General features: G+C 43.3%; 1 protein-coding gene across 1 annotated transcript; it reads right to left on the bottom strand.

Annotated features, from left to right (window-relative positions):
• Nucleotides 1-1,071: 1,071 nt before the first annotated feature.
• On the bottom strand, nt 1,072-7,952 carry Krt39 (keratin 39). Its single transcript, XM_005368240.1, has 7 exons — nt 7,503-7,952; nt 6,398-6,480; nt 5,637-5,793; nt 4,846-5,007; nt 4,620-4,745; nt 3,163-3,383; nt 1,072-1,318 (listed from the first exon to the last, which is right to left on the bottom strand). Exons 1-7 carry the CDS (start codon nt 7,950-7,952, stop codon nt 1,072-1,074), a joined length of 1,446 nt encoding a protein of 481 aa, XP_005368297.1.
• Between the last annotated feature and the right edge of the window lie 4,986 nt (nt 7,953-12,938).

Below are 12,938 nucleotides of genomic sequence, written 5' to 3'. Positions count from 1 at the left end.
CTCACTAATGCTCTTTGGGGAAGTCTGTGGACGACACTTCCATCTTTCCCTGAGAGACAGATTGAAGCAGGGATCTAAGCTACTTTGTCATTGTTACCCATCAGGCCTTATGTCTTGAGAAATCCAGCTCTACTCCCCTTGTCAAACAAGCGGCTCAAACTCCCATACCCTATGGGATAGAAAGAGAAATAGCCAACATTTGATGAAAGGACCCAGGCTATTGCTTCAAAATGACTCCACAGAGAGAGCTCTAGATTCATCCCGTACAACCAGTCTTGATTCTTAAAGCTATTTGGAGAAGAGCCTTGTGGCTCCCACAGCTTCAGAGACTATGGGTATCTGCCATATGTGAAGGCATAGACCCGTAATCTCAAATATGCCGGAGGCAGAGGCAGAGAGATTGCACGTTTAAGTCCCACCTGCGATGAACCAAGTAAGGGTGGGGGAAGAGCATAGAGCATGCAGGAAAGCCCCCAGCACCCCCAAAGTTACTTTTGGTGGAGGGGATATGCACTAGTACAGATACACAACGGTTGAGGTAGCAAAGGTCAGCAGGGTCCAGGCTTGTCATTGCATCATTCCCGGAAACAAGACTTCTTGAGTCTTCCTTTTTTTGTTCTGCTCCTGTGTTGGCTTCATTCTATATCCAAAGAAGGAATCTAGAAGGCAAGGCTGTGGCTTTTTACCTTCACGTGCCAATTGCCCAAACCAATCCCAGAACTTGTCTGACTGGCTCTACGGAGGCACAGAGATAAACAAGGCTTGAGTAAACAAAAGAAAAACCTGCCAGTCCATCACGTGGCTAGGTAAGCAAGGTAGGATGTCTTTGTGGGCACTCACTAAATCAGTTCCCAACCCAGCAATAATGCAAAATATCCTTCCAGAGAAATGTGCCTTATTATCATGTTGGTAGCAGCTACTCAGGGAAGGAGAAGAATACAAGATGGGGACCCACTGTAGTAGTAAGAAACTAAGTACCTTAAGGGACTGGGGGTTTCTTAAACCTTTCGGACAGGAGCATACACTGGCCTCTCTTTCATGTATGTGGGTCACTCTCATCACCTTGGGATGTTAGACTTTGGCGAGCCTGGTGATATAACAAGGCTGCACATGCTCGTGAGAAGAAATGACCTTCCCGTCTTTGATCTCCTTGGTGAGGGTGCAGATCTTAACCAGGATCCGGGATGGGGGTCCAGAGGCATTGCAGGGCTTGTGAATCCCAGGGAGTGAAGATGATGTGTAAACTGGGGCGAAACACTCCATAGCTCTGGCTTGACGGGATGGCTCGCATTTGGTGGCACATGGGTTACAGGGAAGCCTAAGTAGAAACAGCAGCAGCAACAACAACAACAACAACAGAATTTCAGCAACGATTAAGGAAGGGCAATACTAGCTATGGAGAAGATGGGAGTGGCTACGCTTTCGATACTTGTCACTCAAAATAAGCACTGCTAAATGCCTATTCATTCATTTCATGCTATGGTTAGTAGAAGAACCAGAATCAGAGCAGATCTCTTGGAAGACAGCCTCCTGGCTTGAGAAGTATCACCTGGGATAAGCTTATATGCTAGCCCCATGGCAACCGCACCGCACCAGCAATCAAAGGCAGGGGCGGGGCTCTGCTCTCTTGTTTGCTAGTGGGTGATGTTGGGCGAACCAGTCAGCCCTCCTGAACTTTAGTTTTGCGTGGGCAGAGTGGACATAATGGGAACTAAACTCGCAGATCAACGTGGGCGCGCAGCAAGTGGAGGGGCTTGCTATCTGGAAAATGGAGATGAGTCAGATAATTTTCTCTGGTGGGGAAGTTTTCATACAGAGTTAGTGGTGATCTGAATCCCACTTATGGGGGAGTCTTGAACACATCACCAGAAGGTGTCAGAGTACCCACTGAGTGTCTCTAAGTTGTTGTTTGTTTGATTTTAGAAAGTTGGAGTGGCCAGCAGTTTGCAGTACACTCTTACAATAGGTGATTTTTATTGGACAACTGATGGCCTTTTGGCATACTGTAGTTCCTTAAAGGAAAAGCACCAGTTAGTATTGCACTTGTGTGGTGTGTGCATACCCATAAAGAGAGCACAGTGGGCAGAGGCGACGGGTTCTTTTTGGGTTGTCATATCCTTTGCAATTTTAATGAAGCTTTTGTGGGGGTTCCTTTGGCCAGTATTACTTTCAAAGAACTCAGGGCTAGCTGAGTTCTTTATGGGTCCTTAGGTTGGCTTATTTATCATTAAAACAAAACAAAAAGTTTATTTGTAAAAGAAAGGATCCTGAAATACACATGCTAGCATGCTCCTGTTGGGGTGAAGGGTAACATCTAGACAGAGTTGGGGTTTCAGCCTGAGCTCTGTGGTCTCATATGGGACTAGGGTTGTACTTTCTTTTTTTAAAAAATATTTATTTATTATTTATACAATATTCTTTCTGTGTGTATGCTTGCAGGCCAGAAGAGGGCACCAGACCTCATTACAGATGGTTGTGAGCCACCATGTGATTGCTGGGAATTGAACTGAGGACCTTTGGAAGAGCAGGCAGTGCTCTTAACTGCTGAGCCACCTCTCCAGCCCCAGGGTTGTGCTTGCTTATTTCAGTAAAGAACCATGTTCATCTTTGACTAATGGTTCTAACCTTCCTGGTGTCATGACCCTTTAACACAATTCCTCCTCTTGTGGTGACCCCCAACCATAAAACTGGTTTTGTTGCTGTTTCATAACTGTAATTTTGTTACTGTTATGAATCTTATTGTAAATATTTGGTATTTCTGAGTTCTTGGGAGACCCCTGTGAAAGGGTTGTTTGGCCCCCAAGAGATTACTGCCCACCCAGAGGTTAAAAACTGCTGTCTTAATAGGATATAACCTGTAAGGAACTAATTCGGTATGTTGCTCTTCAAACCAGTTTAGTTCCATCTGCATCTCAAACTGGGACTAGGTTACAACTGGAGGTCTTTAAAGAATATTTGATAATCACCTTCCAGATTTTCTCATCATTGACAAGGAGATCAAAGCATTGTTTTCTAATGCCCCTCCCCATCCCTTCCTGTGTGCATGTGTGCATGCTTGCGAGTGTGTGTGCGCGCGCGCGTGTGTGTGTGTGTGTGTGTGTGTGTGTGTGTGTGTGTGTGTGTATGTATCTTGCTCATGTATATTGTTTTAATTTTACATACCTGCCATCAAAGCTCTCCAGAAGGCTTCGGTAGGTGGCAATCTCACACTCCAGCCGGGACTTGGTGTCCAGCAGAACTTCATATTCCTGGTTCTGTCTTTCCAGGGCACCCCGGATATCTGCCACCTGAGCTTCCAGGTTATGGATCAGACCCTGGATCTGGGCCAGCAGGGTTGTGTAGCGGGCCTCTGTCTCAGTGAGGATGCACTCCTGGGAATCTCTCTATGGGAGGGGTGGAAGATAAATTTAAAAGATGATGCTTTTCAAATTCCCTTAAGGTCATTGTTAAGGCCATTTTAAACAATAGTTACTTTGTGACCATGTTAATGGCTCTCTGAGTCCTTTATCAATCATATCCTAGCCAAATACCTCCAAGATAAAAATAATAATATTGCTTTCATTTATCCCTTCTCATTTTATCTCTCTGGTTAACCCCCCTCCCCTCCACTTTGCCACTTAATCACTCTGGTGAGAGAGGAAAAAAAAATCTGCCTCACTTTACTGAAGCTCAGGCATTAAATCATACAAGGACACGTCATTCAGCCGGCATCAGAGTCTTTCAAAGGAAGTGAGCAATGTTTAACTACAGGCATTTCCCTCAGTGGGTAAGTTTCTTTATAAGTAAAACATGAATGTTGGAATTCGAATGCGTCAAGTTCTTTCTTGTAAGATAATGGTGCGATTTTAGGTCTTAATAACCTTGGTTATTCATATGATTATCTGAATTTTTATAGATGAGAAAAATGACGTGCAATGCGTTGGCCAACATCACCTGACTAATAGGGGATGAAACCCGGGGCAAGGTTTTCTGAATGCCCCTCCTAGAGGACATTTGAACACTGTCTTATTTCAGAGACACAGTCTCAGGAAGCAGAGGTGGTGCTGGCTCTGGGATCTGAGCCGAACTCAAATTTTTGGTGACTTTGAGAAGGTCATTCACTGCTTTTTGACCTCAGTGTCTCTATCCGTGAACTAGGTGTGGATCTGGCATGGGAAAGTCCCCCACGTTCTTGGAACCTCATTAATAAAGTTGGCTAATGATTTACACCATCTCTTTCAGAACTTTGTTTCAGAATTCCAATATGATACTTTATAGTAATGCCTTGCGTAAAATAAATCCAGTGCTCTCCTGGTGTTTCCAAACGGGTTTTCCGTGGGTCATGATCACTACGACACACCCCTGGGGGAGAAAGAGCTTTCACAGTCAAATGAGTTCTGGAATGCTGAGTGTTGCATATCTCCTTGGAGATCCATGGTGTGAGCCACCTTGCAGGCTAGCTTGTGGAGAGGCTAACCTTTGTCACCCAACATTTCCAAGACTGACTTGACCATGCGGGTCTTTTCTAGCCATAGACTCTTTAACCGACAAGGACACAGCCTGAGAAATAGTGGAACACTCAGACATCAGGAACTGTTGCCACCAGTGGAAGATTAGACTTGGTAAAACCTCCTGGGTACCATTCGGTGCTGGGCCTGCAGTTCAACCTCGAGGGCACTCATGGTACGTCTCAGTTCTATGATGTCCTTCTGGCAGCATTGCTGTTGTTGAGAGCTGGTCACTACTTGCTGGTTCAGTTCCTCCATCTGAAACACAAAGATTCCAGGCATTTTGCAAGGCAGCATGACTCGCAGACGGACACCTAGAAATGTCAGCGTATTGTTTTGACTTGTTTGCTCTCCCTACCTGTGTATTGAACCACTCTTCTACGTCTTTACGATTTGTCTCCACAATGGACTCATACCGACATCTCATTTCTTGTAGAATCTGATTCAGGTCAACAGCAGGGGCAGCTGTTACTTCAATGTTGACTCTGTCTCCAAGTTGGCTCTGTAAGGAATTGATTTCCTATGGAGAGAGAAAGAATGTGAAGTTGTTTAGTGAATTGATGACCCTTACCCACTTTGTTCTTGTTTCAATCTGACAGAAATAATTTAGTTTAATTGGGTCTGGAAAACAGCTCACAACAAAGGGGCACATGATTTACAGGTGTTATTGAGGGACTCTGCGATGATTTCAGGTATGACTCTGTGCACAGATATGCACAGAAAAAGATCTTGTGACTAACAAGATCAGAGTTTCACAGATTTTAAGATCATTGCTAGGGATGAAAAATGGGGACAATAACATGGAGGTGGGCTTTGTATGGAAAGACCACCATCTCCGTGGTGCCCGTATGAACTTGTGCCAGAACTGGCTTGTGCCAGAATGAGCTTTTTCCAAAAGGAGGTGGCAGAAGTCTGTTCAAGGATTTCTACAAAAGCTAGTGAAGATGAGAAAATTGGGATGATGGAGAATATTCTACCCACATAGCATTAGATGTAGTATAGTAAGCTGATGGTATGGGCGGTAGCAATATAATCATGGCTAAGAAATGGAGGCGTGTCTAGTGGGGATACACTTTGTTATACACAACTCAAAGAAACTGATGTTAAATGTAGGGGTTCACCTGTGCTAACTCTTGGCCTTTTTCTCACCTCTTCATGGTTGGTTTTGAGACACAGAAGTTCCTCTGTCAGAGACTGGACTCTCGCCTCTAGGTCAGCCTTGCTCAGAGTCAGCATATCCAAGATCTGCTTCAGGCTCTTGGCATCGGCTTCCACGAGCTGGCGGATGGATAACTCAGCTTCGTAGCTTTAAAGGCCAGAAAGACAAAAAAGGCTTTAGAAAGCAGACGTACAAGCTCAGCAGAACTTCTGGCTTCATTCTCCTCTGGGATGCTCACTGAGTGTGTCTCTATGGGAGACTTTGTTCCTTTTAGAAGTGAAACCATTTGATCCATATCATGACTTAGTCTGCGAGAGTGGTGCCACCTTGCTGCCCTTTGAAACAGAGGGAGTTTATTTTCCTTCCTTTGCTCCCAAAGGCGACACAGTGTAAGAAAACCATTGGGTTTGGATTCACGAAGCTTGGTTTGTATTTTTGGCTTTGTCTCCTATTACAAACTTTTGTGTAAGTTCCTTCCTCATTATACCAAGGTTTTCTTGCCTGGAACAATGTTGCGAGCTATTGGCCCTACCTGTCTCCCTGAGGGCAATCCTATGGGTCTGTATGCCATCCCTGCAGGTGCTGTGTGCAGTGTGAGGGCTGTTAATCTCAATCAGTTGAATCTGAAGGTCTTTTCTGGGTTGGCGCTGATAGGCTATGGCTTAGCGGATGCAGGGACAGCCTCATGGGGAATGTTTACGTCAGACTCGGGGTGAACCCTGTCACCGGCGACAGTGCTGGGCAGGCTTACTTGGCTCTCAAGTCATCTGCAGCCAGTTTGGTGTTGTCAATTTGTGAGACCAGTCTGGAATTCTCAGCCTTGGTACACAAGATCTAGAATTAAGAGATTGAACACACAAATGAGACAAACACCAAGATCCCCTGCTTTAAGAACAGTGTGTTCCAGTTAGCAGAAGCCTAGTTAGAATTCTCCTGAATCTTCAGAGAGATGCTTAAGAGACGTGAAAAATACTGTGTATGTTGTTTTTTTCCTATGAAAATATTGCCTCTTTTCTGATTTTTCCCCATTACTATAACATACTAAAAAGCAAAGAGTTGAGGAATATTTTCTCAGAGTCTAGAATGGTGGCTGGAACATTTTTGATGGTGTTCAGTAAATATTTGTTGAAAAAAATAAGAATTGAGTAAACCCAGGTATGTAGCAGCAAGCACTGGGCAGGAAACTGAGGTCTGGTATAGAGACACACTATTTAAATACCATGAAGATAAGAAGATGGATGGATATTAAAGATCCCAGTATAGCAGTAACACAGATAAAGAGCTAAAGCTATTTGGAGACTTTAAAAAGCAAAATAACTTCTCAGAGCCCTGTTCTCTTATTTTGTTTAAGATATGGCCATTGAAATCTTATTAGCTTTCAATTCTGAGTTATAAAATGGCAGAACACACAATAAAAAAAAGATATAGAAACATACGTATTATCTCAAGATGAATTTCACTGAAGAAATTCCTTCCTTCCCTCCCTCCCTTCCTCTCTTATTCCTTTCTTCCCTCCTTCCCACCCTCTCTTCCTCTCTCCCTCCCTCCTTCCTTCCTTCTTTCCTTCTTCATTTATTTTGGTTTTTTCCAGACAGGGGTTTCTCTGTGAAGCTCTGACTGTCCTGAAAAATCACTTTTTAGACCAGGTTGACTTCGAACTCAGAGAACAATCTGCCTCTGCCTCCCAAGTGCTGGGATTGAAGGCATGTACCACAACAGCTAACCTCTTTTTTTTTTTTTCCATTCTTAAAAACATATCAGCATAGAAGTTTCTAGAAGGACTAAAATCTAACAGATAACCACGGTTTAGAGACCATTAACTCATAGTTTGATTCAGCACTCTGCCGAGTTCTTACCTTCTGCTGCAGGCCCTCGATGGTGGTGTAATAGGACAGGTAGTCGGGGCACAGGACAGGGAGGGCCTTGCCACACTCCTCCTGGATCTTATCTTCTAGTTCCGAGTTCTCCCCTTCCAGCATCCGCACCTTTTCCAGGTAGCTAGCGAGGCGTTCGTTCAGAATCTGCATGATCTCTTTCTCGTGACTGTTAATGCCATCCCCACACCAGCCGTAGTCTTCCAGACAGGGATGGAAGTCATAGACTCTTATCAAGTAGTTAGGGGTGCGATAAAGGCAAGGGGTGCGTCTACAGCCCTGGCCCCGGGGAGTTCTTTGAGCTCGGCCAGTTGATTGGCCACCATGGCAACAGCTGTTGTCAGAAGAGCTGGTTGGAAAATTTGTATTCCCAGGGCAGTTTTGGGGGGCAGCTGAAGAAGAAATCATGATTGTGGAGCCCGTGGTATCCATGGTGTGTGTCCAGCTTCGGGTTGTCTCAGAGTTTGTGGTCACCACCCGAAGCACCCTCAACTGGTCCTAAATGCCAAGCCTGTGGCTTTTCTTCTTTGAAGTGCTTATATAGCCTTCCTTCCAGGTGGTGACACAGGAGGTGGGGTGTTTTCCTTTCTAATGTTTATGTCGAACCCCACAGGAACGTCTCATTAATCTGCTTTTTACTCGCCTGGGAAGAGTTACTTGTCTCATTAAAATGTGCGTTTAGGTGGTTACTAAGTTATTACCCATCACAACTACTGCTTGTCATCGGGCCCAGAGCTTCACGTTGGGTCTTCAAAAGGAGCTGCCCTCACGCTGTTCCCAGCAGCCCTTATGAAGCAGACGTGAGTGTGTTACGATCTTTAAATCCTTGTTGACCTCTCTAGCTGACATTCAGCTTCACCAGGAATGAGTCCAACCCTCTTTTCCTTTCTTCTTTAGAAAAGGGAAACTATTAATATCTGATAATTACCTGAGAACTTGGAAACCAGCATTTCACTTTGGTTTTGATCTGAACAGCTCAGTTCCCTATTTTTATCACTCAGACATGGTGAATATGGATTAAAATGTTCAAACAGGGCTCTGCAGGTCCAGTTGCTGGGATTATGTTAAGAAGTTTCCTGATAGGCTTCGAGTCTAACAAGGTGCTTCTTAGGAAAGACACTGAGAATTTTTTGATTGCCCACAGCCCATATTTTATAGCAGTTTTATTGCTCAGTGTTTACACATTACATGAATTCTGTCGGGCTTGATTTGATGTTGAAGGCAGGCGTGTTCTTCCTGAGGAAAACAGCACTTCATCATTTCTAAGAAGTTACTTGATTCCGGTGTTTCATGGAGGCTATAAAAGAGAATGGTTTTCTTACTTTTCCCATCTTCTAGAGGTGACCCACACCTGCTATACTTGGATTAATGTCACTTAAAGATCCATGTGTCATTGGCTTGGTCAATCAATGTGGTTGCTATGGGGAGATGGTAAATCTTCAGGAGGTAGGGAGGAAGTTAGATCAAGGAGGGTATGTCTGTGGAGGAGATCTTGGGCCCTAACGCTGTCCTTTCTGCTTCCTATCGCTGTGGGGAACACCGCAACCAAAAGCAAAGATGATGAAGAAAAGGTTCATCTTACATATTTTTTTTTTTGAGACAGGTTTTCTCTGTAGCTTTGGAGCCTGCCCTGGAACTAGCTCTTGTAGACCAGGCTGGCCTTGAACTCACAAAGATCCGCCTGCCTCTGCCTCCTAAATGCTGGGATTAAAGGTGTGCTCCACCATGCCTGGCTTCATCCTACATCTTACAGTCTATCATGAAGGGAAGTCAGGCCAGGAACTCAAGCCTGAACCGAAACAGAGGCCATGGAGGAGCGCTGCTTACTGTCATGTTCTCCGGGTTCACAGTAAGCTGCCTTTCTTATACCTCTCAGGATCACCTGCCCAGGAGTGGCACTGCCTACAGAAGGATGAACCCTTCCATATCAGTCACTAATCAAGAAAGTGAGCGCCAGGCATGCCTACAGGTCTATCTGACAGAGGCGCTTCGGTTGAGGTTCTCTCTTTTTAGATGACAATAGCTGTTTGGGTGTCCAACATGAACCAGCACACGCCCCTCCCTCCTGGCTGCCTCCTCCACCAAACACTTCCATTGTGATGTGCTTCCACAGCGAGACAACTCACTATGGACTGCAACTTGTATAAGAACGAGGCAAAACAAACGTTTCCTCCTTCAAGGTGGTTCACATAAGTATTTTTCTCCCCACAGTGATGGAAATTTGATGAATATAACGCCCTTGGTTTGTGGTCCTCTTCCAGCTTCAAAACCAAAAGGGACCCTTGAGTTTTGCTAGCATCACACCACTGTGGCACAACGTCTGCCTCTCTGACCCATTTAAGGGCCCCTGTGATACAGTGGGACCACCCAAATAATTCAGCATAATCAGGTAATTAGCAACTTTATGTCCCTTTTGCCATGTAGCATAATATATAACAGGCTCTGAGGTTAGGTCATGGACACATTTGCAAGGAACCCCATAATTCTGAATAGTAGCAGCAAACATAAAATTATAGTAATCAATTTTGTTTCAAAGGTACAATATTTGCATGAACAGCATGTTGAACTTCAGCTAAGGACCGAAAACCGGAATAAATAGGAAGGCATGTCGTGCTCTTGGATGAAAACAGAATTTACATCATTAAATAAAATCTCAACTGTGTCTGTGTTAGTTTAATTCACATACCAATAATGTATTCAGATCTTCTAAAAAAATAAATGCTTTTTCTCAACCAGATATGATATTTTGGAGATTTATGAGAGACATCAGTCATGGAAATAGAAATAGCCCTTTCAAGATATTACAAAAAAAACTCAAAACTTTAGTAATTAAAATAGCACGTTAGCCGGGCGGTGGTGGCACACGCCTTTAATCCCAGCACTTGGGAGGCAGAGGTAGGCGGATCTTTGTGAGTTCGAGACCAGCCTGGTCTACAAGAGCTAGTTCCAGGACAAGCTCCAAAACCACAGAGAAATCCTGTCTCGAAAAAAACCAAAAAAAAAAAAAAATAGCATGTTGTTGACGTGTGAATAGTCAGACCAATACAATTGACTGAACATCCTGTGAAAAGAGTCCCAAGCAGATTTGGATTTAATATGTGATAAACAGAATGTTTAAAACCAATGGGGAAAATCCTGAAGTCACTTAGACTGTCAGCCACACCCACACTCTGGGGACAATTCTGGATCACCATGCAGAGAAGATGAGTGCTGTCTCCCTAGGAGCAGACATGAAACACACAGATAAGGGAAAATGGCAGAAATCATCAACAGTAAAACTCAGTGGAGGGACTAGGCAGGAAGAGCATGGAAGATGACTGAGGATCCAGCCTAGGTAGAATGAAGAGGAACTACAGGACAAGGCTGGCTAGGTCAAGGGCATGCTGGCAACCGTTGCCAGGCAACCAAAAACTTGAATTTGTTCCACAGGAATCATTAAAAAGTTCTGCATGTTCAACTACTGTGTTTGTTGGCTATCTTAAGAGTCCCCCAAATTTTGCTTGTTGACTGTCTCAAGACTGATAAAGAAACGCATCAAGATAGATTATGAAGACGAGCCACGGCATAGCCACAATGCTGAAAATGAACAAAAATGAGCAGGCGGTGGAAAATGGATAGTGGCAAATCCCCACTGTTCTTTGACAATGAAAAGGGGGCAGCCGGCGCTTCTGTGGAAGAAGAGCTTCAGAACTACGAGGAAGAGGGATTTCATGGGTGGGAAACACACGTGCTTACAGGGAAAGGAAAACTGACCACGTAATAACTAAGATATGGAAGAGTCCAGAGTAGGAGTTAATGGATGGATTGCGGCTTTGCAGGAATCAAAGGGGAATCCGTCCGATTGTGCAAAATAAGGAAGTGAGTCATGAGAGAATCAGCTTGCAAGGAGAGAAGCAGTAAGATGAAGAGAAGCACTAACTTCCGGACTTTCCTATTTTGGTCCTGAAAGTAATAAATCAATTTGTGGACTTTATATAAAAACACACTGAAAGAAAGAAGCTATCGTGCAGATCTACAGATTGCGAAAGGAAGCTACTGTTCACACTGCTATATGTCTCCTTCTGGACTTTACACAACTTTGAGATTTTGAAATGGCTCAAATGTTAAAGTCAAGCTTATCAATATCTTATAGGTTCTTAATTTTGAGTTGCTCTTACAAAGCCCTTCCTTGTTCTGAAGTGTTAGGTGAATTCTTCATTTTCTTTTTAGCCTGTTTGTGATTTACGTTTCACATCTGAAATTTTGATCTATTTGGAATTTGAATATATGAGAAAAGTAGTGAAGGTTCATGTGTACAGTTGCAACACAGATTATAATTTTATAGCCTACAGAGGTTTACACACACACACACACACACACACACACACACACACACACACACACTGCCACAATCACCCAGATTAAGAGATAAAACAGCAGACATCAGCCTTGTAACTTCCTTTCTGTTTTTTCCCCAGCTAAATCACCCCCCTCACAGTGGCCCCTACATCAGATACTCAACACTGTAGGCAAGCCTTGTGTGTTCTTGAGGCTTATATAAATATAATCATATTGTTTATACTTCCTTGTCCCTGAGATCTTCATCTCATCAGGTATCCGAGATTCATCCATGCTCTGATAACTCATTATTGCTGCTGCCTACTATTCTCCTGCCTCAGCTTAGATGGTGCTTTGTGTGAACAGCTGGAATATTTCTATTTTGCTTCTATTAAGAATATGGCCTTTGTTAGATGTTTTGAACAAGGCTTCTCTGTGTGTGCATATTAGTTCTTTCTCTTGGGAGCCTAGCTAGATGTCCTAGGACAGGGATTTTGCCAGAAAGATACTGATATATGTATAAATTCAAAACACAAATATGTGTTTATATATAATGTTAATATATTAAGTCTTTGTTTCACTTCTAGAGAGAACAGAATTTCACTATAAATACACTAAAGAAAAAATTCAGAACATATATAAATATGTTTATGTATTATATATTTAAAATGTAATATATTGTACTTTATATTTAATAAGAAATGAACTGAGTGTTTTCACTCAGTCTGTGACTTCTTAATTTTTTTAGCTAATTGTTTTCATCCATAAAATGTTTTAAGGGCAACGGAGTCCAATCTACATTTAACAGTGTTCTCTGTGTGGTGAGCAGTCTTTGCCTATTATTAAAGCTTTGACTTGTTAACATCACACTTAAATATTCCATTTATCCCAAAGAGAAGCTTAGCTTTTCTCTTCTACGGGGCACAAGGGAAGATGGACATTCCTGTTCTATGACAGTTGACAAAATGTTATCAAATCTTTGATTTTTTTAAAATCATAAGTATTCTGACTACATGCATGTCTGTGCAACATGCATGTGCCTGGTGCCCACAGAGGACAGAAGAGGGCATTAGATCCCCTGGAATTGGAGTTACAGGTGGT

This window comes from Microtus ochrogaster, unplaced genomic scaffold (genome assembly GCF_000317375.1).
Source record: "Microtus ochrogaster isolate Prairie Vole_2 unplaced genomic scaffold, MicOch1.0 UNK31, whole genome shotgun sequence".
Classification (NCBI taxonomy): Eukaryota; Metazoa; Chordata; class Mammalia; order Rodentia; family Cricetidae; genus Microtus; species Microtus ochrogaster.
The sequence above is the reverse complement of the archived record's forward strand: the minus strand, read 5'-3'. Positions and strand labels throughout refer to the sequence as shown.